Genomic DNA, 25,653 nt, shown 5'->3' with positions numbered 1-25,653 from the left:
GGATAAATGTGTACTGAGCAGGGCCAGGACTAGGGTGAAGCAAGTGAGATAACCAGGGCACAAAATTTAAGGAAGCTTTCACTCAACCCCCTCTCCCCCCAAAATATCAGTGGCTTAAAGAACAAGGATTACTTCTCTTTCACATGAGAGTATGAAGTGATCTAGAATGTTCCAGGTCAGCAGGTAGCAATTCTGCTCCATTCAGGGACACTGGTACTTTCTATTTGGTGATGCTATCATCCCCTAGCACATTATCATCATCACAAGGCTGGGAGAAGGGGTTTTGGCGGACAGCTAGCAGACTCCACGGAAGTCATTGCCCACGTGGAGCCTAGTTTCCAGCAGATTCTATTCTTAGTAATAAAAGGCTGCTGGGGAAACATACTCACAGACTAGAGAACGAACTTATGGTTACCAGGAGAGGTGGGGGGGAGAGTTAGAGAGTTTGGGATTGACATGTACACACTGCTATATTTAAAATAGATAACCAGCAAGGACCTATTGTATAGCACAGGGAATTCTGCTCAATATTATGTAACAACCTAAATGGGAAAAGAATTTGAAAAAGAATAGACACATGCATATGTATAACTGAATCACTTTGCTGTACACCTGAAACTAACACAACATTGTTAATGAACTATACTCCAATGTAAAATAAAAAGTTTTTAAAAAGTGATAAAAATATAAAAGGTTGCTTGGTATAAGCCCTTGGGGGTTCAGGGAGGGAGAGGTGTTTATGGGCTGCAGTAAACGGGGAAGGCATGAAGAAGTGGGAGAATGTTCCCGAAGAGAGGAATTACAGGAGTTACCCCTGGAGCCTGGGAAAGGTAAAATGAACTTGGCCTGTCATCTTGCAATGGGGCAGGAAAAAGATCTGCTAGACGAAGGTGGAATTCTCATGCCTTCTCACAACCCAGTTTTGTAGTCAGAAGATGAAATTGGAAATGAGGAAAGCTGGACCTGAGTTCTAGTTCCTGAGTTGACCTCAGGTATACTCCTTAACCTTGCGAAGCCTTTGATTTTCCTTGTAAAATGACGAGGATGATAACATCATCAACAATGATAATTCGGGCTTCCCTGGTGGCACAGTGGAGAATCCGCCTGCTAATGCAGGGGACACGGGTTCGAGCCCTGGTCCAGGAAGATCCCACATTCCATGGAGCAGCTAAGCCTGCGCGCCACAACTACTGAAGCCCGTGCTCCGCAGCAAGAGAAGCCACCACAATGAGAAGCCCGTGCACCACAACGAAGAGTATCCCCTGCTCGCCGCAACTAGAGAAAGCCCGCGCGCAGTAACGAAGACCCATCGCCGCCAATAAATAAATAAATATATTTATTTTTAAAAAACAACAATAATTCATTAATAATTAAAAAGAAGAGTATGAATAATAACAATGTTGCTGTGAGGATTCCACAAAGCAATGGTCTGTAAAAGGCTTTGGTAACCAAAGCACTGTAGACTGGGGGTGGGCAACTTACAGCCACAGGCCAACGCCTATTTATCTTGTAAATAAAGCTGCATTGGAACACAGTCACCCTCATGGGTTTACATTGTCTGTGGCTGCTTTCACACTACAACAGCACAGCTGAACAGTTTTGACAGAGACTGTATGGCGAAAAGCATTCACTATCTGGATATTTATGGAAAGTTTGCTGGTGACTTCTGCAAGTGCTGTAGTGATGTTAGCTATTACTAAGCCTCAACCTCCGTGAGCATCGTTGTATTCACCAGTAAAAGAGGACTAATAAATACCATCTTCAGTTCCAAGATGTTTTGAGGATCAAATGAAACAATATATGTAAAACTGCTTCTCAGATGCTTTGCAGACTGTGAAGTGCTATTTAAATGGCAGTCGTTATTTAGTGTCTTTGCTGAGTATCAGTTTCATTACTGAGTCTCTCCCTTGAGCATCTATAAAACGGACAACAAAATACCCACCCCTCGGGGTGGTTGTAAGGATCTGTGAGACAAAATGGTTAGAGCATAGACTTTAGAATCAAACAAGCACGGGCTGGCCTCTTGCTCTGCCCATCCCTAGTTGTACGATCAGGGGACCCACATAACACCTACATCAGAGTGGCTGTAAGTGTAAAGGGACGTGGCACGAGTGAGGCGCTGGCGCAGTGCCCAGCCTTGTTCCGATCTGCAGGTGCAGTGACGAATACCACCTCCCACGGGTCCCTACCAACAGTACAGCTGAGCTGTACCCCTCTGCCTCTGCTCCGCGCCCACGGTCAGCCCTGGGTGCCGGTATAATTAGCTCCGGCTCGGTGGTGAGCAGCCGCGGCTGCTCAAAGCCTCTGACACGACTGTCACCTCCCACTCAGTTCTCCAAACCACAGTTATCCCACCGTTGAGTGCGTTACATGCGTGCTGGGCACCGGGCTGAGTGCCACCAGAGGACATCTGAGCCCTCAAGACCTCTGATTTATCACAAGGAACACGGGCTGTGCCAAAAGAAAAGTTTCGGGGAGCGATGGGGGGATGGGGGGAAAGAAATGCAGCCTCTTGCGTTCGCTGAGAAATCCCATTCTTCCAAAACCCATAGCCCGCGGCGGGGGAGACAGCCTGTGTCTTTAAGAGGCCTCCGCTAGCAGGGCGGGGACCGGCGGCTCCTCACTCCCAGCCCCGGCAACTGGTCCCGCCCTCTTTTGAGTGACAGGCAACCAATCCAATTGAAGAAGGAGAATTCAGCGTGACGGTGAAATGGAGCAATAGGAGCCCGGGTCGGCCTGCGTGGGGCGGGGCCCCGAGAAGGCGGGGCCGGCGGAGGCTAGTGAAGCGGCGGCTGGGAGACCTGGGCGCGGGAGCTGGGCCTAGGTCGGCTCCCTGGTGAGTGTGGGACGCGCCGGGGGTCTGGGCGCGCCAGGCCGCAGGGAGGGCCCTGGCCCGAGGGACGCGGGGCGGAGAGGCCGGGCCGGGAAGTAGGCGGAGGGCTGCGGCCTGCTTCTGCCCAGGGGCCTGGGGGGCTGGAGAGGGCCGGCCTGGGATGCACCGCGCAGGTTCGACAAGCCCCTGAGGGGTTGCGGCCCAAGTGGGTCCGCCGGGCCAGAGGGTCACTGGGTCCCGGACCCAGAAGGGTCGACGACGGGTGGGGAAGAGGGCGGACCAGGCCTAGAGGAGCGGGGGCTGGGTCGGGTAGGGGTCGCGGGGTAGGGGAGGAGGAGGGTGGGAGGATGAAACCCGGGGGCGAGACGGTGCGGGGAGGGAGGGTACGGGAGAGGGACCAGATGGGAGAGGGCTCGATAGGAGCCCAAAGAGTGTTTGGGGCTGGGTGGCACCCATCCGAAGCCTCGGAGTCTCCCTTGACATCGCCACCCCCTCCTACACACACAGACACTGCTCATCACCCCGCCCCGTCGATCCGGCCGGCTCAGTGACCCCCCAGACCGTCTACTTGCATCTCCGCCGCTTCCCCCTCAGTTCAGGCATCTCTCGCCTCTTACCTGGATTGATGCAGTGTCCATAACCGATCTGTACACAGGCACTTGCGCCGCTCCCCAGCGGGCTTCGCACCGTGGTCAGAGGGATCTTTTCAAAATACAGATCAGAGCCGGATGCTCGGTTGCTTGTAACTGGCTGGCTTCCACCTCCTGCAGGGCCAGCCCCAGATCCTCACCCAAGCCCTGGAGATGGAATCCCACCGACCTCTCCTCCCTAGTCTCAGTCTACTAACCCCTCTTGCCCAATTCTCTTGTCACACTGGTCTTTTCGTGTTCCTTCTACATACCAAGCCCTGGCCCAACTCAGGGTCTTCACCCTCAGCCTTCCTGCTCCCTGGGCTTATCTTCCCCGCCTGGCTTATTCCTGTCAACTCCCCTTTATCTTGGAAATCTCCACTCAAGTATCACTTCCCCAGGAGGAGTCCCTGGTCCTCGATTCCCCCACCCAGTGAATTCCCCACTTTCATCACCCTCTGTACTTCTCCTTCACGACACTTGAAGAGCTGCAGTTTTACATTTATTTATGAAAATATTCATGTCTGTCTGTTCCCACCAGATAATAAGGTCCACTAGGAAAAAGATAGTGTCTGCTTTTGCTCCTTGTATCTCCAGCATCTTGCCCAGAGCCAGGCACTGTAAATATGTACTAAATGAATAGAGGACTTGGCTCTGGTAGGAGGAACAAGGTGTGAGTCGTCTCTGATGTCCTACACAAAAACTGTGCCAGGCTCTGTGCCAGAATAATGCTGTCCGATGGAAAGATAATGCAATATCTGTAGTTGCAAAATTTTTAGTAGCCACATTAAAAAAGCAAAAGGAAACAAGCGACATTACGTTTTGTAATATATTTTACTTAACCTAATAGATTCCAGAATGATATTCTTTTGACATATACTCAATGTTAAAAACATTATTAATATTTCACATTTCTGTGTGTGTACTAAGCCCTTGAAATCTGGCCTGTGTTCTACACTCAGAGCCCATCTCAGCTCATGGTAAACACATTACAGGTGCTCAGTAGCCACACGTAGGGGCGAGCAGTGCTAGAAGCTTTACATACCTGTGGCATTTAATTGCCTTTAACCTTTTGAGATAATTATTGTTGTCTGCATTTTACTAGTAAACATGATGAAGCTCCTAGAAGTTATGCTGCCTGCCAGCAACCGTCCTAAACTTTGTGAGGGGAGGAGGCAAGGGGAGGACCAGGACCTCCATCTGTTCATGTGGAGTTTGGTCCTTCTGTACCCTATGCTGCCTCGAGGAGGTGCCAGGGGAGTCTGGGGGTGCAGGAAGTGGGGGCTAAACTTCTAGAAAACAATGGCACCTGTGGGTATATGCATATTCGGTTTCATCCACGAAGAGACAGTGTGTCTGGGTGCATCAGTACCACCTGCCTAGGTGGCTCAGGAACAAGTGGATTTGATGCAGTTGAAGAAAAAACCTGCAAGGCCAGTGCTTCTTGATCCAGTCACCGGAGCTCAGCACATTCAGCACCAACTCAGCCTGGTCCCAGGACCTGGGTAGAAAAATGTACCCAGGCCGCAGCATCTTGTACAGGGCCTGAGTTAACAGTCTGGCTGTTCAGTTCAACAGTTGCTCACTGAGTTGAGGTCCCCACTCCCGTGGGGCCGGCACTGTTCTAGGCCATTTAGGGTGGCTGGGGAGTATAGACCACAGCCCTCATCTTCAGGACGCCTATTGGGTACTTGGGAAGACCAGACCAGACCACAGAATGATTAGATGAGGTGCAGGACACCGGGCGCTGTAATGAAGAACCGGAAACAGTGGTGTGCAGAGGCTGCAGTGGCTGTCTAGGCCACGCTGGGTACTGTGTTTCCAAGTGCGGATTTGGATTCCTCTGCAGGGGTAGGGGGGTACTGCGTAGTTTGCTACAGTTCCCACATAGATGCTGCTTGGCATATTTACTTACCTGTCTGGCTGCTTAAGCAGCCAGAGTTTGTAAACCCATTAGACATACTGGTTTTAATTGAGTCACTAGAAAAGATTTGTTGAGCACCTGTTATGTGCCAGGCATTGTATAGGCCACTGCTCTGGAACTGACTATGAAGCTCTCCAAGGTTCTTCTGCTAGGAGAAAAATAATAATAATAAGAAGAAGAATTTTATATTGATTTTCCTCCCCGATTGCCTTCACATATGTTCTCTCATTCTGTCATCAGTATACTAAAGCCTGGCAGGTAGGGCTCTTTTATGCCAGGGAAACATGGTTACAGTGCTTTTGCAACTTCTTCAAGTTCACACTGTTGGAATTCTGCTTACTCTGTGTCAGGTATTATGCTTAAATGATTTACGTATATTATCCCACCCAATGTTCACAGCAACTTTATGGAGTAGGGTTGATTCGAATCCCCATTTAACAGATAAGGAAATTCTTAGAACTGGGATCCAAACCTAGGTCTGTTCCACTCCAGAACACAAGCTCCTTACCTCGTTAAGTTACTCTGCCTCGCTAGAAGGTCAAGGTTGGACGAGACCTCCTCATGCATATCAGGACCTGAAGTCCAAAGAGGCTTGTCCTCATGGCAGAGCTGGGCAGTCAGGTCTCCTGTGCTGCAGGGGCAGGACTAACCCAGAAGGGAGCGCCGAGGCCTTCTTTGGTTCCTGACTGCTGGTGTGGCCTTGCCAGCTTCTCTGGACCTCAGTTCCCTTATTTGTAAAATGAGAGGCTTGGCCTGGTTTTGCAGTGAGAACAATGCTGTGTGGTTGGGGTCAGTATTGAGGGAGTCGGGCCCCCAGCCCGGGGTTTCAGTCATAACCCAGGGCTTCTCAGCCCCGCGCACCCCGTCCCCACACAGGCTCTGCCTTCCCGCGGCAGCCGCGGTCCCGTGAAGGCAGACAGTACTTCTGGTTCATCTGTGTTTTCCACTTCAGTTTCTGTTTCAGTTCCAGAAACTGAGGCAAGTGGACTGGAAACACAGACCCCCTTCTACGTCCATCTCGATGACTGTAGGGCCGTGTGGAGTTCTAGGCAATGGCTCGTCCTCTGTCATTAGAGTTTCTGTTCTCTTTTAGAGGCGGTCAGGTCTAGGGGCATCCTGGAGGGTATTTTTGGTGTGGAACTCTGTGGGCACAGCTGTGTGCCAGGCACTGTGGGCAGGGGAGTAGATGCGGACTTGATGAGTCCCTGCCCTCAGCTAGCAGCCCCTGAGCTGTGGCTCCCAGCCCTGGCTTCCCATTAGATTCACCTGGGTGGGGGGGCTAGGGGGGTGGTTTGCAGTGACCTGGGTTGGGCACGGATGAGGCACAGCCAGAGCTGAGACCCACTGGTGTAGAGTCTGCACCTGGGGATCTTGTTTGAAGGCAGGTTCTGATTCAGGGGGTCTGGGCTGGAGTGGGTGATTCTGTGTTACAGGCTCCCAGGCAACATCGGTGGTGCTGGAGTGCGGATCACACTCTGAATAGCACGAGGAAAGGCTGCACATAGACAGTTATGAATCAGTGGGATTGTGACAGTGTGTGTAAAAGACGGGAGGGCAGATGAGGGCGCAGTTCATTTTGTCTGAGGGGAGAGGACCAGGAAGGCCACACAGAAGAGTGACTGAGCTGGGCCTTGAAGCTCGAGTAGAAGTTTGGCAGCTGGACCAGGTGGAGGGAGTAATGGCAGAGGCCCCAGTAAGACTTAGAAGAGCCTGATGTTTGGGGGAACAAGGTGGTCTGCAGTGACATTCGGAGTATCTGCGAGGGCGGTCTGAAGGCCATGGTGGGCCTGGAAGGAGCTGGTGCTCTCCTGCGGAGTCTAAGCTCAGTTGTGCAAGGATAGGGACCTTGCAGAAGGTTTTTAAACCGAAGAGGAGAGCTGAGTGCTTCTTAGGGTAGGTGTTACGTGAGAAGAAGCCCAAACAGTTACCCTGTTCCCACGCCCTTCCTCACTGCCCTTGTGGCTCTAAGTTAGTAGCTTTTAACTACGTGTTCGGGTGAGTCTTGTGTCCAAAAATTTCAACAGAAGGGAGAAATCTCAGCTGCCGTTGGTATGATGGTCCTTCTCGGTGTTTCTAGCAGTAAACGTCAGGACCTGAATCTTCGAACCCAGCTTCCCTCCCTGTACCTTAGAGTCTCACCCGCATTCAGGGGTCCGAACTAAGGGAAGTTAAGTCACTTCTCACTGCAGAAGATTTCAGAGGGAGAAGCCTCTGTTGAGATTGTGCTCTCGATTAGAAAGAGGGTTTGACCTCTGGTTGCCTTCCTGGAGCGGTGCTTTCTCTTGCAGGAAACATAAACCAAACTCACCCATGCCTCCCCCACCGAATCAGAAGCAAAAGAGCCGAACAAAAGCACCCGTCAATCCTTATCCTTAAAGGAATGAGGGGGGGAGAGTGCGGAGCTGGAGCCTTCTGGCCTTCCTCCATCTGAATTCCTTACTAATGGGGAGGGATTGTCTTCCACTTCCTTTCCGCTGGGCTCAGAATCCATCTCCCTGGAGCCGTCCCTGCAGGGGCGATTGATTGATGGAGCTCTGTGGGGCCTTTTGTAACTGTGCTGATTTTATAAGCACACCTTCCAGAAGCCACTTAAAGAACACTCACTGGAGACACGGAAGGTCCTGTTTTTCTCTTGTTTCCCCGACTTTGCCTTTGAAAACCTGAGCTTTCACCTTCCTGCCTTAGAGTATAGGATTATCTTCGCCAGATGAGTGTGTGCCTCTCTCCTGTTTGGTGGCATTTAGAGCTTTCCCAATCATCTTTATATCTGTAATACTTGGAAGGGGGTGGGAGGGTGGGATGCAGAGTCGTTTAATCAGAAGGGGTTGACGACTTCTTCGCCTCCTGGGCCTGGATGTGGAACCACCGCTCCCTCATCTTGGCTGTTTGCTCTTGAACTCTATAGTGACGCTGAATGGTAGAGCGAGAGGCTATTTATAACCCTGAGAATTTTGCAATGTTACTGAATTGCTTCGACCTAATTCCCACTTCCTTTCTAAAGTGAAAATGAAAAGAGTGAGCAAATGAGAGCTGAAAGGGCTCCCCACAAGGAGATCCTTTATCTGGGGACCGTTACCTGGAGAATAGTATTCTTCTAGTCTCCTATCTCCCGACGTTTCCATAGGGAGAAAAGCGGAGGGATGTTTTCCGCCATCTTTTAACTAGAGTCAGGGGTGCTAAATCTGATTTTCCAGTGAGACACGTCCTAATGTTAGATGTGAAAACAGTGAAAATGCTGTGGAGTTGGAAGGTGGTGGGTCGAGGAGGGAACACACAACCAGAGTGCTTCCTGCCTGTCCACTGCCGTGTGGAGCCGGCCCTGGTTTGTAGGAGTTGAGGAAGTCAGAGCTGTTGGATTTGAGCAGATGCTCATGGAACCGTATCCGTGTGCCAGGCGCTGTGCCAGCCGATGAAGCTGCAGGGTTGGCCTTGCCCCGGGGGAGGAGAGAGCTGTGGGAATATAAAACTATAATGGGGTGGGACAGGAGCCGTCACAGAGCTGTGGACAGAATGCCACAAGAACACGGGCCCGTCCTGTTTCACTTTGCTAGAGAAACGGGGGTGGCGTGAGGAACTAAGACTGGTACAGAGAGGAAGTGACATCTGAGTGGGGCTCTGAAGCTTGAATATGAGCTCTCCTGACAGTCGAAGGAAGGAAAAACATGCAAAGATACAGAGGAGGAGGAGGAACATGGGCTGCCTTATAGAAACAGCAAGTAGTCCAGGAAGGTCTGGCTAGACTGTGAAGGGCTGAGCACCACACAGGGGAGTGGGGGTCACCTTCTTTAGACAGTGGGCTCTGTTGTCTGTCACAATGGTGAGCTCTTGTCGTTGGTCTCTGAGCCCCGGTGTGCTTCATCTTCAGGTCCAGGGAACCCAGATCCTCCACTGAGCGCCTGCTGTGGGAACCGTGCCACCTGCTTTCACGTGGCTTTCAAACAGCCAGACTGGCTGGGGTCAGATTCTGGCCGTGCCGCTTACTAGCTGTGTGACACTGAGCACAGTACTTAATTTTTCTGCGCCTCTATTTCTTTTTAAAATTTTATTTATTTATTTATTTATTTATGGCTGTGTTGGGTCTTTGTTGCTGTGCGCGGGCTTTCTCTAGTTGCGACGAGCGGGGGCTACTCTTCGTTGCGGTGCGCGGGCTTATTGCAGTGGCTTCTCTTGTTGCGGAGCACAGGCTCTAGGCACGCGGGCTTAGTAGTTGCGGCACGCGGGCTCTAGGGCACAGGCTCAGTAGTTGTGGTGCACGGGCTTAGTTGCTCCGCAGCATGTGGGATCTTCCTGGGCCAGGGATCGAACCCACGTACCCTGCATTGGCAGGCAGATTCTTAACCACTGTGCCACCAGGGAAGTCCCTCTATTTCTTGTCTATAAAACCAGGATGATGCATCACACAGGGCTGCTGCGTGGATTAAATGAATTAATCTGTGTAAAGCCCTTAGAACAGTGTCCCAGCACTGTGTAAATGTTAGCTAATGTCATCATCCTCAGCAAAGGAAGTATTATGTAGAGGGAAGAGAGCCCACTTTGAAGTCCTAACGCACAGTCCTGAGACCCAGTTCTGATGTGATTTCTTTCTTTCTTTTTTTGTGGGGAAGAGGTGGGAAGGAGACATGTGGAAGATACGTTTCTCATCCCATGTGAACTTCAGTTGCCTCATCTACAATGGGATGACTTCCAGGGTTCGGGTGAGCATCAGCGGTAATAATGCTACAGACGTGTGATCAAATGTAAATAGGCTGTCTGCACATTGCTGTTACATACAGGATGACTTGCCATAAAGTCACCACAAAACTGAACTGTTTTAAACAAACCACTTATCTAAGTGGGTTTTGCTCTTCATTATTTCAGCCAGTGTTAACCAAGGGCCTGCTCAGTGCTATCATCTTGTGCCTGTTAGGCTGCTGTCTCTTCAGCCCTCCATGTAGAGCTCCTTCAAAGCTGGGGGGTCACCCTTATGCTTAGGCTTTTTAGTTGCAATGAGTAGAAACGCAGGCTAGTTTAATTGAAAGGAGTTTTATTGGCAGGAAACAGGGGAACTTCAGGTACCCCAACTGTAGGAGGTGTAGCCATGGAGTCTGGAAAGTCTTCAGACACAGGCTTCTTCTACCTCTTTCTGGGACTTTGTGGTTTCTGGTTTCTGGCCTCCACTCATCCACACATTTCTGGATTCTTCTTGCTGAATAGCTTCCTCTGCAAGGCTCTTGGTTTTTGCTTCTTGGTATCTTTGGCTTGCCGCGGTACCTGCTCTGAGGCTGACTGTGACCTTTCTGCTCCAGGGCCCATTGTCATCCATCTTCTTTAGTCTGTGTCTTTAAGCTCAAGAGAGAGAATTGGATTAGTCCAGCTAAGGTTGAGTGTTCACCTCGGTCCTGTTGGCTGTGGCATGGGTGGCGAGAGTGCCAGGACACATGGGCTGCCTGGGCATATTGGGAAAGGGCAAAGTCACTGAGAATCAGGGCTTATAGTATCTCTGGAATAGTCCTGGTGGTTGCAAATCCCCGTGCTTTAAAATGGATATGAATTTTTGGAACATACAAGAATCACTCAGGGCTGCCTTTTATAAAGAAAGAGATAGGGACTTCCCTGGTGATCCAGTGGTAAAGAATCTGCCTTCCAATGCAGGGGACGTGGGTTCCATCCCTGGTTGGGGAACTAAGATCCCACATGCTGTGGGGCAACTAAGCCTGCGCGCCACAACTACTGAGCTCATGTGCCTCAACGAGAGAGCCCACATGCCGCAAACTACAGAGCCCACACGCCCTGGAGCCCGTGTGTCACAACTGGAGAGAAACCCGAGCAGACTGCGCACCCTAACGAAAAGATCTGTGTGCTGCAACTAAGACCCGATACAGCCAAAAAAAAATAAGGAAAATAAATAAATATTTTAAAAAAGAGAGATAATCAACCTAGGAAATGCCGTGTGGTGTCACAGTAAAGTGGAACTGTAAAATAATGAACTTCAGCTTTGTTTATCTCCAAAGACAGTATCCAGAAAGGAGTTCTAGGGACTTCCCTGGCAGTCCTGTGGTTAAGACTCCGCTCTTCCAATGCAGGGGATGCGGGTTCAATCCCTGGTCAGGGAACTAAGATCCCACATGCCACGCACAGAAAAAAACAGAAACAAACAAACAGAAGAGAGTTCCAAAAAATACGATTTGTTTCTTAGCAGCACCACTGAAATAAGGGTGTAACTTCTTTTGGAGAGGGACATGTGTACATCACCCAGACACTCAGTGTTGGAGCTGTGACTAGGTCCTGAGTCCTCTGGCTCTGAATCCAGATGCTTCAGCAGGGAAAATCATCTCAGCCCAGCGCTCTTCCTCTTGCACCTACACTGCCTACTTATTTGAAGAAGAAGAAGAAACTAAACTAGCAAATGGTCTTAAAGGCCATATTGTGCATTTCCACATATATGAAGTACAAAAGCAGGCAGAACAAATCCATGGTGTTGGAAATCAGAAACAAGTTGCCTCTGGGAGGGCTGGCAGGTGCGGGGTTGACTGGAAGGAGGTAGGAGGGAATTCTGGGGGTGTGAAAATGTTCAGTGTCTTGTTTTGGGTGGTGGTTACAGGACGGTATGTGTATTTCTATTTTGTATATATATTTATATATACACATACATATATACACATAAGCTCTGCATTTTATTATTTGTAGATTGTATCTCAGTCAAAAATAACGATCTCACAACTGTACAGTCATGCCTCCTAATTATGGCAGATTTAGATAAGGATAGGGACTCCTGCCCTAGGCATCCTGAGATTCACGGTACCACCCCTGCTTTGCTGTGTCACTGGAGCAGAGCATCTCAACCAGGACTTCTTCTGATGGGCCCGTTTCTTTTCAGAGGTTTGTTGTGTGTCTAGGCACATAAAAATTACATGTGAGAAATTCTACCCCGAGCTGCAGAAGCTGTGGAAGCTCTCAGGGCCGTGAGACCGGCCCACTTCACCTTTAGGCTTGATTTAGTTGCAGGGAGCAGAAATTCAGGCTAGCTCAGCCGGAGGTGGGGGTGGGTTGGGGGTGGGTAGCACTGGCCAAAGTCAACTCCATGTTCTGTCACCTTCACTGCTTGTACGCTGGGTGAATGGGGCACCTTAACCACACTGAGTTTCAGTTTTGTTGTCTTCAAATGGAGGTAATCCTGTGCTGCCTACTTCACAAGGCTGCTGAGGGGCCTCAACAGAGTGAGTGATGGCACACTGAAAACCATCTCTTCCGTGCTGCCGTGTTCTGGAAGTGCTGGTATTTTGACAGTCGACTTCTGAAGCACCCCGTCCTGGTCAGGAAATGGCCGGGAAAGCTTCCCTCTTTCTGAGACCTGTGGGTTTGTAGGGGAAGGGACTTGTACCCCTGTCACCAAAGAGGTTAGTACCTACAAGGCTGTGAGAAATAACAGCTGTGTTTGGGCTGAAAAATTGATGGCCTCCACAAATACCAGCTCAGCACAGCTATGCCGCATGTTCCAGGAGAGGCGGGCGGTCTCCATTGTGAGGCGTGGATTGTGGGCAAGTGGCTAAACCTGGGGGTGCAGGAGAAAGGCCTCTCCTGAAGCTGCAGGCACGGAGTGTAAACACACATTGAAATAATCCATCAGCGGGGTGACTTCCCCTCATCAGACCTTGGGGAGAGAATGCTTTAGCTACTGCCTGGAACACCACTAAGCTCACAGAGTTGCCTAGGATACCAGTCACGTGGGCCCATCTTCCAGACTTGTTCAAAATGATTTATTTTCCTTTATTTTGGAGAGCAGTGGGTCAGAAGTACTTCTGAAGCCTTGTCCTCCGATAGTTGGGCCTTTGTATGAGGGTCCTTACCTCCCTATACTTGTGCTCTCAGCAGCCCTTGCCTTTGGCAATTGGGACTAAAATAGCATTTCCTGTCCCACTTCTCTTCTCCATTTTCTGAAGTCTGTGTCATCCCACACGGTGGAGGCTCCGCGTTGTGTCCCTTTGCGGGGGGAGGAGTGGCAGCAATAAGTAGGGAGGAAGCAACAGAGCATGTGGCCAGGCCCTGCTGACTCTGGAATCTTCCCGGGATGACTGCAGAGCAGAGCAGGCTGGCTGCTTCAGCTAACTGCTGCGCCAAGGAAAGGCTGTGTCTGTCCTTATCAGTCTCAGGGCATAAGCTTCTCCCTCTCAAGGTCCCAGGACAGGACTTTGCAGTAAATATTCTCCTCTACTCCGGGGTCCTCCTGGCCCTTCACCTGAAGTGTCACATTGGCAGATCTTGCGGCTGGCTTATCTGCAGTTGGTAGATAGGTTTGTCCCTTTTCTACTTGCTGATTTAATCTAAAGAGACAAAATGTCCAAGGAAAGGTTGTGGCATGATCTAGAAGAATTCAAACCGAGGAGTTCTACATGTTTCTTTGGGCACTCTCTGTCTTCTGATTTTCCAAAATGTATAACAAGAGTGAAAAATGAAGGCAAACTCTGACTTTTTCCTTTTTTCTGATTCTTTTCCCCAGGCAGCTGTGTCTGTGTGTCTTGGAGAAGCAGGGCCCATTGGGAATGATGCCACCACCATCAGACATCGTCAAAGTGGCCATCGAGTGGCCAGGTGCTAACGCTCAGCTCCTCGAAATCGACCAGGTAAGCTCTGGAAGGGAGCAGCGGCGATGCAAGGGGAAGGATCCAGGGTGTGCGTGGTGGGGATGTCTTTAGGGGCAGGGACCACTGGCATTAGGAGTAAGACCAGCAACAGGAAAGCCAAGCCCTGTCCCACACTGTGGAAGGCTAGTCACCGTGGCCTGGGAGAGGCTTCCTCTTCGAGAAAAGCTCTCAGAGAAGAAGTCCGTGCTCAGGCCCCAGGACGACCCTGCCTGGCCAACCCTCTCATCAGGACCTTGGTACTAGCAGGCTGTGGCTCCTGGTGAAGGATCTCTCTCTCTCTCTCTCTCTCTCTCTCTCTCTCTCTCTCTCTCTCTCTCTCTCTCTCTCTCTCTCAGAAACGGCCCCTGGCGTCCATCATCAAGGAAGTTTGTGATGGGTAAGTTGAAACTGCCCCTGTTTTGGATGGTGACAGGCTAAAAACAGAGGAGCATTGCCAGACCTTGAAAGGAATTCTGCCCGAGGATCTGCAGTTAGTCGGGTCCCCAGTCCGGGGGTTTTGTGGATCGTTGTCTTACGAAGAAAGTGTAGCCAGTGGGGATGTCCCTGAGACCTGTCAATCTTCAGTTTTTCCTTTAAGCCCAGGAATGCCCCACCTGAGGTCCTGGTGGGATCTGAGACCTGCGCTGAATTATATGCGCCGCCTTTTGTGGTACCAATCTTTACAGGGGCTGAGGAGGGTACTGTTCAACATCTCAACCCAAAGCTTTGGGTTTTCTTCCCCTGTACGTCAAACAGACCGCCCAGTCCCTCAGTCAACTCCACTGAAAATTATTTATTTGCAGCTTCTAGACAGGCCCCCTGGCATGGCCACACAGGCTGTACTGTTTTTCTCTTACATAGGTGGTCACTGCCAAACCCGGAGTATTACACCCTCCGTTATGCAGACGGTCCCCAGCTCTACATCACCGAACAGGTTAGTACAGGGAGAAGCCAGACCAACACAGGGCTCGCTCTGGAGTGAGCCATCCCGGGGGCCGGCGCTGTTTGCCCTCCCTACATCCAGGGAGCTTCCACTTCCTGGGTCAAGAGCTGCTTCCTGGGCAGATCAGGGAGCATCAGCCCTTGTCCTCCTCTGGTGGCTGGAAAAATGTGGCTTCTGCTTCCTGAGAGGCACTTGAAAAGCATCTTAGAAATTCTTTGCCAAGAAACAAGCAGGAGAGGAGGCCCTGACTGAAGAGTCTCAGTTACAGCTACTTTAAAAATGACAGAAAGTTCTTGTTGATTCAACTTGCTTGCACAATTTTAATATTTTATCTTAGCTACTCTTTTTTTCTTTTTGCTACCCAGACTCGCAGTGACATTAAGAACGGGACAATCTTACAGCTGGCTATCTCCCCGGTAGGTATGCGGCCTTCCTTAGGAATTCCTTTATTTGACAAGCGTCTGTGAGCACCTACCATGGGCCAGACTCTGTTCTAGAAAGTAAGGCTTGGAGGTTAAAAAGTCAATCTTTGCTCTCACAGCCTGGTTGGGAATAAACAAACAAATATAAGGCCTCTCTCAAGGGTCCTGAAAGAAGGTTGCTTAGGGAACTCAGAAAAGGGTCCACCTAACTCAGACTGAGAATTCCCAGAAAGCCCTTCCAAAGAAGGGGGACACTTGGCTCAGATGTTGAAAGATAAGCAAGAAGCAGCTGAAGAAAGAAGAAAAGGAAACGTATTCCAAGCAGAGAGATGTGTTTTGTTTAGGGGAGGCAGGAGTGATGGGTGGCCGAGGGCCTGTAGCCATCAACCAGAAGCCAGTGAAAGGTTCCTTGGCGGCCTGCTTATGGGTCGGACTTTATCCAGAAGGGAAAGATCATAGTGGGGACGTTGAAAGATTTTAAGTAGGAAGCTATATTATGCTTAGGTTTATGTTTTATGAAGATCACTTTAGTGACAGTGTGGAAGATGGGCTTGAAAAAGGAAGGTTGGTGGTAGGAGGAATCTTCAAGAAGCTGATGAGCAGTGTCGACAGCCCGTGAAGGCAGTGGCCGTGGCAATGAAACGATGGGCAGGAAAAGTATTTGCAGGTGAACTTGGCGAAGAAGGCAATACACTGGCTGTGGAAGCAGTGCGAGAATGCAAGCTGGCCCCCTGATTCCTGCAAGAGCAGCCCTTCCGGGTGACTAAGGAGGCACCCACAAGGGTAGAAAGAAAACAGGCGCTAGAAATGGCTTAGGAGCTGAGGGCAGGGAGAGTGTCCGGATGGAGGACGGGTTGGTCTGCAGTGAGCAGAGAGAAGGTAAACTGAGGACAGAAGAGCGGTCCGTTGATCTGGGAGGTCAGCCGGTTGCTGGGGCAGCTGGGTGGCAGCCAGATCGCAGTGGGTTGAGTTTAAGAGGTGACAGAGCGAGGACCTTGTGTTTGCCATGTTATCAGGAAGCTTGGTTTAAAAGGAAGTAGATAGAGAAGGTACTAGCTCGGGGATACGGAGTTGAAAAGGTACGCCTTTTAAAAAGAGGTGGAAGGGTTCCCTGGTGGCGCGGTGGTTGAGAGTCCACCTGCCGATGCAGGGGACACGGGTTCGTGCCCCGGTCCGGGAAGATCCCACATGCCGCGGAGCGGCTGGGCCCGTGAGCCATGGCCACTGAGCCTGCGCGTCCGGAGCCTGTGCTCTGCAACAGGAGAGGCCACAACAGTGAGAGGCCCGCATACCACAAAAAAAAAAAGAGGTGGAACATTCACCGTGTGTTAAAATCAAAAGAGTTTTACAAAGATACAGTGAAAGGTCTTCTCCCACTCCTGTCCCTCACTTACCCAGCTGTCCCCCTCCTCTGACCCTTCACGGTTGTTAACTTGTTGCAGTTTTTTATGTGTCCTTGAAAATACGTTAAGATGCAAGAGAGGAAGGTTGCCAGTGCGGGAAAGGGGGGATGAGTGACGGGGGCAGGACCTTGCTGCCCACAGGACAGGGGGAGCCCACAGCCCAGGGGAGGGATTTGCCCTGACGGCTCGGCCTGGAGCAGGACCAGTGATATGGGGGTAGCGTAGGTAGGTTTGTAGAAGGGCTGCCGGAAAACGGAGGGCATGCTGGCCCCGTTCTCTTGATGAGGTGACAGACTGGTCCATCTGAAAGGAAGGGAGGTGTGGAGTAATAGCAGCTACATTGGCTGAGCGCCTGGATTTTGCAGAATACTTTCCATATATGGTATCACTTAATCTCGACAAACCCCATGAGATGAGTACTCTTGATAGCCCCATTTTTCAGACCAGGAAACTGAGACTCAGAGAGACTAAATAACCTGCCAGTTGTCGACAGCTCAGAACGCGGCGCAGCTGCTTCTCAAACCCAGGTCTGGGCGACCCCAGGCCAGTGTTCTTGGCACTGCCTGCTCCTGCCCTCCTCCTCAGCTCTTCTCGTCCTAAGGACTTCATTTCTCCTCCCCAAGCTCGGCTAATTTAACGAGATGGCCTGGGAGCTGCGCGCTCTTACAGAAGTGCCGAAGCATTTTACGGGCCTCGCGCGCAGCGTAGCTGACTTCCCCAGAAGCAGGAGGCGCAGGAGGTGGCCCGGAAATGCTGTCCCGGGAGGAGAACTGACGTTTGGAGTTGGAAGGCTCCCAGTGTGATGCAGACCAGCGCTCTTCAAATCGTTCCGTCCTGTGACCTTTTCTCGCAGCGCACGCGTCCCTCACCGTGGAGGTGAGGGAGGGTTTCTGTGTCCTCGCGAGCAGCGTGCCGTTAAAGGGGAGAGACGTGGGTAGGCCCGACTCCTCTGCAGCAGCAGTACCTGGGCTCCGTCGCTTGCTTAGCACTGGAAGAAAAATGAAGACCCCCCCGGGGCGCTTGTGCTCTCCAGATTCTTCCATTCCAACCGAGAATATTAAAGTAACACACGAGAGATAGAGAATGATGGAACGGTAAGCTGTGAGGCACAGACTATAGAGTGAGTAAGTTCAGCAACAGGAAAGACCAGTGAACATGAGAGGAGGGGTGTCAGCCGCAGTTGCAGGAAGGATGCAGGTGCTCCCATGGGAAAGGTTCACATGCTCGGGGGAGGCTCTGTCACCAGCCGTCATTTTCGAAAAGCCGTTTTGAAATTAGCTGCTGCTAGCCCCTTGGTATTCTTAGTTTTCCCAGGGCTAGCACTTTGAGGAACAATGATACGGACTCTGAAGGAAAGTGAAAAAAACGCGTCAGGCTGATCACAGTTTCAGATTGAAAGAGTCCTTAGAGGTCATCAGATTTCATCCTCCACCCACATAGGAGCCCCTTCCACAGCACTTTGTACAGGTGCCCGTCCAGTCTTCCTCGATTGCTTCCAGTGACCGAGAGCCCAGCATTCAAGAGACAACCTCTTCCACTGTCTGACGGCTTTAGTTAATATCAATAGAAAACTCTTACGGTTACCAAAGGGAAAAGGGGGTGGGGGAGGGATAAATTAGGAGTGTGGGATTAGCAGATACACACTACCATATATAAAATAGGCAAACAACAAGGTCCTACTGTATAGCACAGGGAACTAGATTCAATAATCCTGTAATAAACCGTGATGGAAAAGAATATGAAGAAGAAAATATACGTACACACACACACACACAGACACGCATATATGTGTATAACACTGCTGTACACCAGAAACTAACAAAACATTGTAAATCAACTATACTTCAATTAAAAAAAAAAGAAAAACTCTGATATTGAACTAATATCTGTTTCTTTGTGACTTGCCCTGGTTAGCGGGTTGTCATCTCCCAGATATCTCTTGTATTCCCTCGGTGGGAATTTTTTTATTCCATAGACCAGGGTGGTACAGAAAGGATACACATAACTGCAGACCGGTCTCATCGTACTGGTGATTCCCTGATTGATCCAATAAACATTTATTTAGCAAATCTGAAGCAGTGTGAAGAGCTACTTCTGTCTCGGGCTTGGGAGTCCACAGAAGGGCCCCTGTGAGCTATTCACAGAGCAGTAACCTGCCACAGGGAGCAGATGGCATGTGTCTTGTCCCTGGTCCCGCAGTCCCGGGCCGCACGCCAGCTGATGGAGAGGACCCAGTCATCCAACATGGAGACCCGGCTGGACGCCATGAAGGAGCTGGCCAAGCTCTCTGCGGACGTGACCTTCGCCACCGAGTTCATCAACATGGATGGCATTGTTGTGCTGACGCGGCTTGTGGAAAGCGGAACCAAGCTCTTATCCCAGTGAGTGTTGCTGAGGTCTCGTTTGGGAGCTCTCGAGAGATTTACGACACGGCGCAGGGCATCCTATGCTCATTTCCGTTGAGTCAAATGAGCTTATTGAGCTCCTTCTGCATACAGAGCAGCGTGCCCAGCACCAGGGTCCACACAGAGGGGTATAATTCACTATTGTGGTCCTGAATCTTGTAGTCTAGTTGGGCTCTCACAAATTCAGTGACGGTACAAAACAGTACTATGCTGAGTGACGTGAAAGTCGGGGCTCTAGAAGTCAAGAAGAGAGAGGTCAGCTCACGGCTGAAATCATTTCCGGAAAATGACCGGCTTGATGGAAGTTAGCAGACTGTCCATTAGCAAGTAGAACAGGTGTCTGTGTGTTCTTAACTGCACCCCTGCGTCCCTCCCTCTCCAGTCACCTCCCCACTCCACACACAGGCTCCTTATACAGAGACGCGCACGGGCGCTCCTCTGTGTTTACCGGGGCGTATCCCCACCCATCCGCTGTCTCCCTGTCACCCATTTTCACGGGGGCAGGGGGGCGTCCGGAACTTGGCGACGCACTGCAAGTGGCTTTGTGGTACTCCAGTGCCAAGGTGAACGTGGCGGGAAACTGCCATGCCATTATCCGCAGTGAGTAAACAGATGTTTAGTTTGTCTTCTAAGCCCACAGAACCTAAGCTGGCAGAGAGGGAGTCAGAAACCTTTGAGTTGATGGATCAGCTACTGAAATTTTTAGCCAGACCGAGCAGCTAGTCTTGGGTATTTGTTTTAAGTCTTGGATTCTCCGGCTGCACGGAAATCTCGAAGCCTTTGGCTGCCATCAGCACTGACCCAGACGTTCCGCAGTCTCCCGGGAGTGCGGGGTTGGACTGGCCTTCGTCTCCTCTTTAAAGTGGAGGTGATACCTCCCTTGCCATATTGTCATGAGGAGTACTGTGGATGAGAATGGGTCAGAACATGCTTTGCAAATGGAAATATAGTTTGTAAATTATAGAGCACTGTACAGATGTATAAAGGTTGACGTGTATACAGAGCAGAGACAGAGGGGAGAAAACATTTCAGCCCTCATTCTCTGTCAGCTCTGTGGTAGGGTTTCGCATGCACTGTCACCCTGCCCTCACCACAACGCCGTGAGGTTAACGCTGTGAGAGGAACTCAGTTTCACAGAGAAAGAAATAGAAGTTTGAACAGATAAAATCTGCACAGTTAGTAAGTAGTTGAACCCATGGCCAGAGTTCATCCTCTTTCTCCTGTGCTCTGCCGCCTCCCAGCCTAAAAGTGAACCTGGGATGTAAGCTCCCTCGGGTACCCCACCAAGTGCTGGGATTTGACAAGGCCAGACCCAGAAGCCTTTCCTTTAGTGATTCCAGGGAAGAAGCTGCTCCACACCTAGCTTAGGTGTGTGCCAGGCGCTGGCTCACAGTGGCGTTCGCTGATTTCTCAGGTGGTGCTTACGTTGAAATCCGTCCCTATTGTGGCTGCCTTCACACCTGTGCTCCCCAGTTCTGAATCTTTGTATTGTTTTGTGTGTGTTTTGCACATGTCTCAGCTACAGTGAGATGCTGGCATTCACCCTGACTGCCTTCTTAGAGCTCATGGACCATGGCATTGTCTCCTGGGACATGGTTTCAATCACCTTCATTAAGCAGGTGAGGCCTCCAACATTCCGTCTTTCCTCCCTCCGTCGCCAGTTGTCCTCTAGGCTTCAGGGGAGGTGCGGGCGACACAGCTGCTCCAGCGAGGGCCGGCGTTCTATCCCCGAGGCCAGGTGTTTCATCCTCAGGCTCCGGCCTTCCTGTGGCTCCTGGAAGGTGTACTTTGTTACACTCGCAGGGCCTGCACTGAGAAGATGGAACTGGACTCCCGGAACTGATTATGGCCAAAGTGGAATTGGATTGTCAGTGAGACTCGGGATAGCGTGCAGCCAGCCAGCCAGTACCATCCCTAAGTCTTCTGACCTGCTTCCTGAGCCCTGCCTCCTCTTTGGATAAAAAAAAAAAAAAAAAACCGTTCATTTCATTTGCCTTCTATTTATCAATCTGCCTTCTGTTTACAAATCTGCAAGGTAGACTGTTTGATTGTCAGATGAACTCAGTGCGGGGGGAGAAGATACTTCTAGTTTTATCCTCCTTTCTTCTAGAAGAAGGGGCAGTATCACCTCAGAAAACTGAACTAAAACCAATGAATGCTATATCTGCTGACCTAGAATTACACCTGTCATTGGGTTGGGACATTGAGAACTTCCCAATGCTGGAGATACTTAGGCACAAGTGAAATGACCATGTGTCAAAGATGTTATAATGGGGATTGAGAAAAGGGATTAGATTATAAGACTTTGAGGTCCTTTCTATGTGCCCGAGTCTGCTGTTCTGCGTGTGTATAGGGACAAAATGTATGTCCGGAGTACAGTACATGGAGAGCAAATGAGATCCCAGCATCAGTAAAACCCTCTGCTTTTTACCCTCGGCTTTTTCATGCCTGAACCCTTATTTTGAAAACAAAAGATTAAGCCCTTAGGTTTAACGAAACATAGTTGAGTGGGTGCTGTAATTTGAAATTGAGTTATCCATGCCTAGGAACTCCCTGGCACATTGGCCAACATAGCAGATACCATCATCCACCTGGGGACAGCTGTCCAAACGTGGGCAGCACACCTAAGAGGAGAGTCTGGGGGCGGCGGGCGTCCGAAACCTAAGCCTTCAGCTCTCTTGGGCCCTGAGCTTCCTAACTGACTTGCCCTCTCTGGCTTTAGATCGCAGGGTACGTGAGCCAGCCCATGGTGGACGTGTCAATCCTGCAGAGGTCCCTGGCCATCCTGGAGAGCATGGTCTTGAACAGCCAGAGTCTGTACCAGAAGATCGCAGAGGAAATCACTGTGGGACAGCTCATCTCTCACCTCCAGGTGTAAGTAGAGACCCTGCCCCAGCCTCCCTTCCCTGCCTGTTATCTTCTCCCCTCTTACTCTGTTTAAGTCTTCCAATCCTACTGCTTTGCTTGTACTCTGAGATGCTGATCTGCTTGTTCATTCACTCATCACCTCTTCCACACTACTCAGAATTCCTCCCGTAATTCAGACCTGGTCATGTCATGCTCCCGCTTGAAATCCTCTGTAACTCTCCTTGCCTCTCAGGATAATGTGAAGTTTTTCCCAATCTTCCTGTACCACCATGGTACCAGAAAGAATTAGATGCTTTCTCCTCTGTGGGCCAAATAGTTTCTGTTTGTACCTATCATAATCATATTTATATAAAATACTGTATTTTTATTATCTGCCTCCCATTTTAAACTTTGAGCTCTCTGGGAAAAGGGGCCAATCATTTTTGTATCCCTTGTTTTGATTTAAGTAGAAGATCAATTAGCATTTGTTGAATGAACTCTTGCCGAACTAACAGTATGCTGGTGGGGGTAGCAAGAAGTATGGTATAGGATGTGAATTCTAATCCAGGATCTACTGCAAACTAGGTCTCTGCCCTCAGCAAATTACCTATTCTCTTCTGGCCTAAGTTTCCTCGCCTCTAGACTAAGGTTAATCATCCCCGCCTCTCAGACTTGTGAGGATCAAAGAAGATAAAAGGTTCCGCATAGGGGCCAGCACAGGATAGGTATTGAGGAGGTTTTTTTGTTTTTCTGTTTTTTGCTTTTGTTTGTTTTTTAAGAAGCTTATCACATCCTAAAACATTTAACAGATAGTAAACAAAAGCCAAAGACAGATAAAGCCTTTGGAGCACTGTTTGTCTCCTCCCCATTCTTTATACTTCCCTTTCAACCATTCCACACAATTTAAGGGGACTGGACTTCCCAAAACAAGGATGGGGACACTGCTGATTCCTTCCTAACCCTTGCTCCCTTCCAGCATATGGGACATTGACAGAAGGCCCTGCCAGCTCCAGGGGAAGCCAGAGCTCCCAGACTTGGTTGATTATAGCAGCCTTGTTTTCACTCAGCTATGCTCTCAGCCTGTACCTTCCCACTAGTCCAAGTAAAAAGGAAGCACAAGGCGATTTACAGCTCTGACTTCTCCTTGTCACTTCTCTAAGGAATTCTTCAGCCTCTGTTTTCATGCCCAAAAGCCAAAAAGGTTGATTGAAGTCAGGGGGACATTGAAAACTCCAGGTGGAGAGTCCTGATTTTCCTGACCTCAGAGTTACCTCTATTTCTTTGTTTCTGAATTGGGAATGAACCAGTTACCTCCTTAGAGATGATAGAGGAGCGTGGCATTTCTTAGGGGTCAGTCTATGAACACTTTCAGCCATTGCTGTCCCCAGAAGTCATGTCCTCTGCTGCTGGGCTGAGGGACAATTAGTAGCCTCCACCAGACCTCCAAGATGCCCCCGGCCAACCAGGACACCCAGCAGCCCCTCTGGAGAGAGCCACAGAATGCACTTATGACGTGGCAGGTGGAGAGCTCTTGTCAAGTGCCAGGATTACAAGATTCCAGAGAAGCGTTGTAGTTATTTTATTTGTTTAAAATAAAATAAGTTCATAGTCAGAGATTTTGAAAATACAGAAAAGCACAAAAAGGAAATCATTTGCCCATTATCCCCCTTCCAGACATAACCACTGTTAACAGTAAATTGACTGTGCCGCTGGGTTTTTTTCCTATGCATATTTTTAAGAAAGTTGGAATCTTACTGTACATGCTATTCGTGCCTTGACTTTTTTTATGGACTAATAGTTACTGAACATTTCCCATGTTAAAGAACCTTCTGAAAGGGTAATTCTAAATCTTGTGCAGGAATTCCGTGCCGGTCTAGTGGTTAGGACTCCATGCTCCCACTGCCGAGGGTGCGGGTTCGATCCCTGGTCAGGGAATTAAGATCCCGCAAGCAGTGAGGCCTGGCCAAACATTTAAAAAAAAAAAAAATGTATATATATATATATATATATATATATACATATATATATATATATATATGTATATATATATATACACATTTTTTTTTTCCCACCCCATATGCCTTTGAAAATCCAGTAACAGTTATGGACTCTCACCTCCCTGGAAAAAAGTATCACATAGTCAGCCAGCTACAAGGAATAATGGCTGCACCATTTCTAGGGTTCCCAGACACTCTAAGCCCATCCCTAACCCCAGGCGAAGAACCTTTATGCTAAAACAGCATTTTTAATGACTGCTTAGGATCTGAATATATATGAACAGAGTCGCTACTGTGGACATTTGCATTATTTACTGTTCTTGATTTTTTTTATAGTACTTGGATGAAACACCTTGCCAGTAACTCATGCACAGCTTTCTGATGACTATCTTTGGGTAAATTCCTGTTAGTGGAATTGCTGGGTCAGGGAGTCTGCCCACTTTTAAGCTTTTGAGGCTAAGCCTCTGATTATTATTTGATTACAGTGTGCAAGTGATTGTTTTAAACCATCTCTAAGGATCGTCTTGCTGGTCAGTCTCCTAACCTCTCTCTGCCTTCTTTCTCCGTTGACACAGCTCCAACCAGGAGATTCAGACCTACGCCATTGCACTGATTAACGCACTTTTTCTGAAGGCTCCTGAGGACAAGCGACAGGTCTGTGGTGGCCTTTTCAAGCTTTTCATCTGGGCTGTCCCAAGAGAAGACTTATCCACCCAGTCATTTTCCCAAGAGTCCCTCCTCCTGCCCCGCTGCAGCCAGAGCCCGTCTGAGTGGCTTTGCTAAGGGAAGACCCGGGGAAGAACTAGGAGGGAAACCAGCTGGGTCCTAGGTCAGGGCAGGGGTCTGCAAACTTTTTCCCCTCAAGGACGAGTAAATATTTTTTTGCCTGGTGGCCCTTGTGGTCTACGTGGCAACTATTCAACCTTGTCGCTGTAGCCAAAGCAGCCTCAAACAGTAGGCAGACAGGTGGGTGTGGCTGTCTTTCCATAAGACCTTCTAGACACAAACAGGCAACAGGCCTCATTTGGCCTTACTGCGAGACTACCCCTGGGTTAGAGGATCAGGGAGCAGGGAGAGGAGACCCGCTGGGCCTCCCTGCCAGGTCCCAGGAGACAGAAACAAACGCAATCCTTGCTTAAGGAAGCAAGAGTGGAGGAACTTAGCTTGAAGTTTCACGTATAAAGATCCTCTGATCCAGGTTCTAAACTTTTTTCTTCCCTATCAATCAGCTGTGTGACATGATGCAAATCGCTCTGCTTCTCTGAACCCCAGTTTCCTCACCTATAACGTGGGAGTAACAACATCTGCCCCATTCACTTCATAAGGATGTCATGAGAAAAAGCCATATTTTACAAGTGAGGAAACCAGGGATCAGCTGGGCAGTGGAGCAAGGGCTGACCTAGGAGGCCAGGGTCCGAGGCTGAGTACTTTTCCTGCCACTGCTGGGCAAGTGCTCTAACCCCCCTGGGTCTCCGTTTCCCTTTCTGTAAAATGCAAGGGCCAGATTAAAGATCGCTCTGAGCCCTTCCAACACGACTGTTCTAGATTTCTCTGGTCAAAGCCCAGGTGATGTACAAAAGCAAGACTTTGTAATTCTCGGTCAATACCGTGGGCTCAGTAAGTTGTAAATCCTGTGGGATTATGTACCAA

General features: G+C 49.6%; 1 protein-coding gene across 8 annotated transcripts in view; it reads left to right on the top strand.

Moving 5' to 3' along the window:
• Positions 1-2,735: 2,735 nt before the first annotated feature.
• ELMO2 (engulfment and cell motility 2) overlaps positions 2,736-25,653 on the top strand; it is a 38,541-nt gene continuing 15,623 nt past the window's right edge. Inside the window, exons 1-10 of one of the 8 annotated variants that reach the window (XM_019943991.3) lie at positions 2,801-2,836; positions 9,991-10,080; positions 13,863-13,986; positions 14,343-14,383; positions 14,848-14,920; positions 15,295-15,345; positions 18,954-19,135; positions 20,679-20,778; positions 21,882-22,033; positions 24,579-24,657. In XM_019943991.3, coding sequence (XP_019799550.1) covers positions 13,906-13,986; positions 14,343-14,383; positions 14,848-14,920; positions 15,295-15,345; positions 18,954-19,135; positions 20,679-20,778; positions 21,882-22,033; positions 24,579-24,657 — 759 coding nt within the window. In that variant the 5' untranslated portion in view covers positions 2,801-2,836; positions 9,991-10,080; positions 13,863-13,905. The other 7 variants (XM_073793054.1, XM_019943990.3, XM_033841085.2 and 4 more) reach the window with 7 other exon arrangements.

The sequence above is a fragment of the Tursiops truncatus genome, chromosome 15 (genome assembly GCF_011762595.2).
Source record: "Tursiops truncatus isolate mTurTru1 chromosome 15, mTurTru1.mat.Y, whole genome shotgun sequence".
In the NCBI taxonomy this organism is placed as follows: Eukaryota; Metazoa; Chordata; class Mammalia; order Artiodactyla; family Delphinidae; genus Tursiops; species Tursiops truncatus.
Note: the sequence above shows the minus strand (reverse complement) of the source record. Positions and strands in the feature narration are given on the sequence as shown.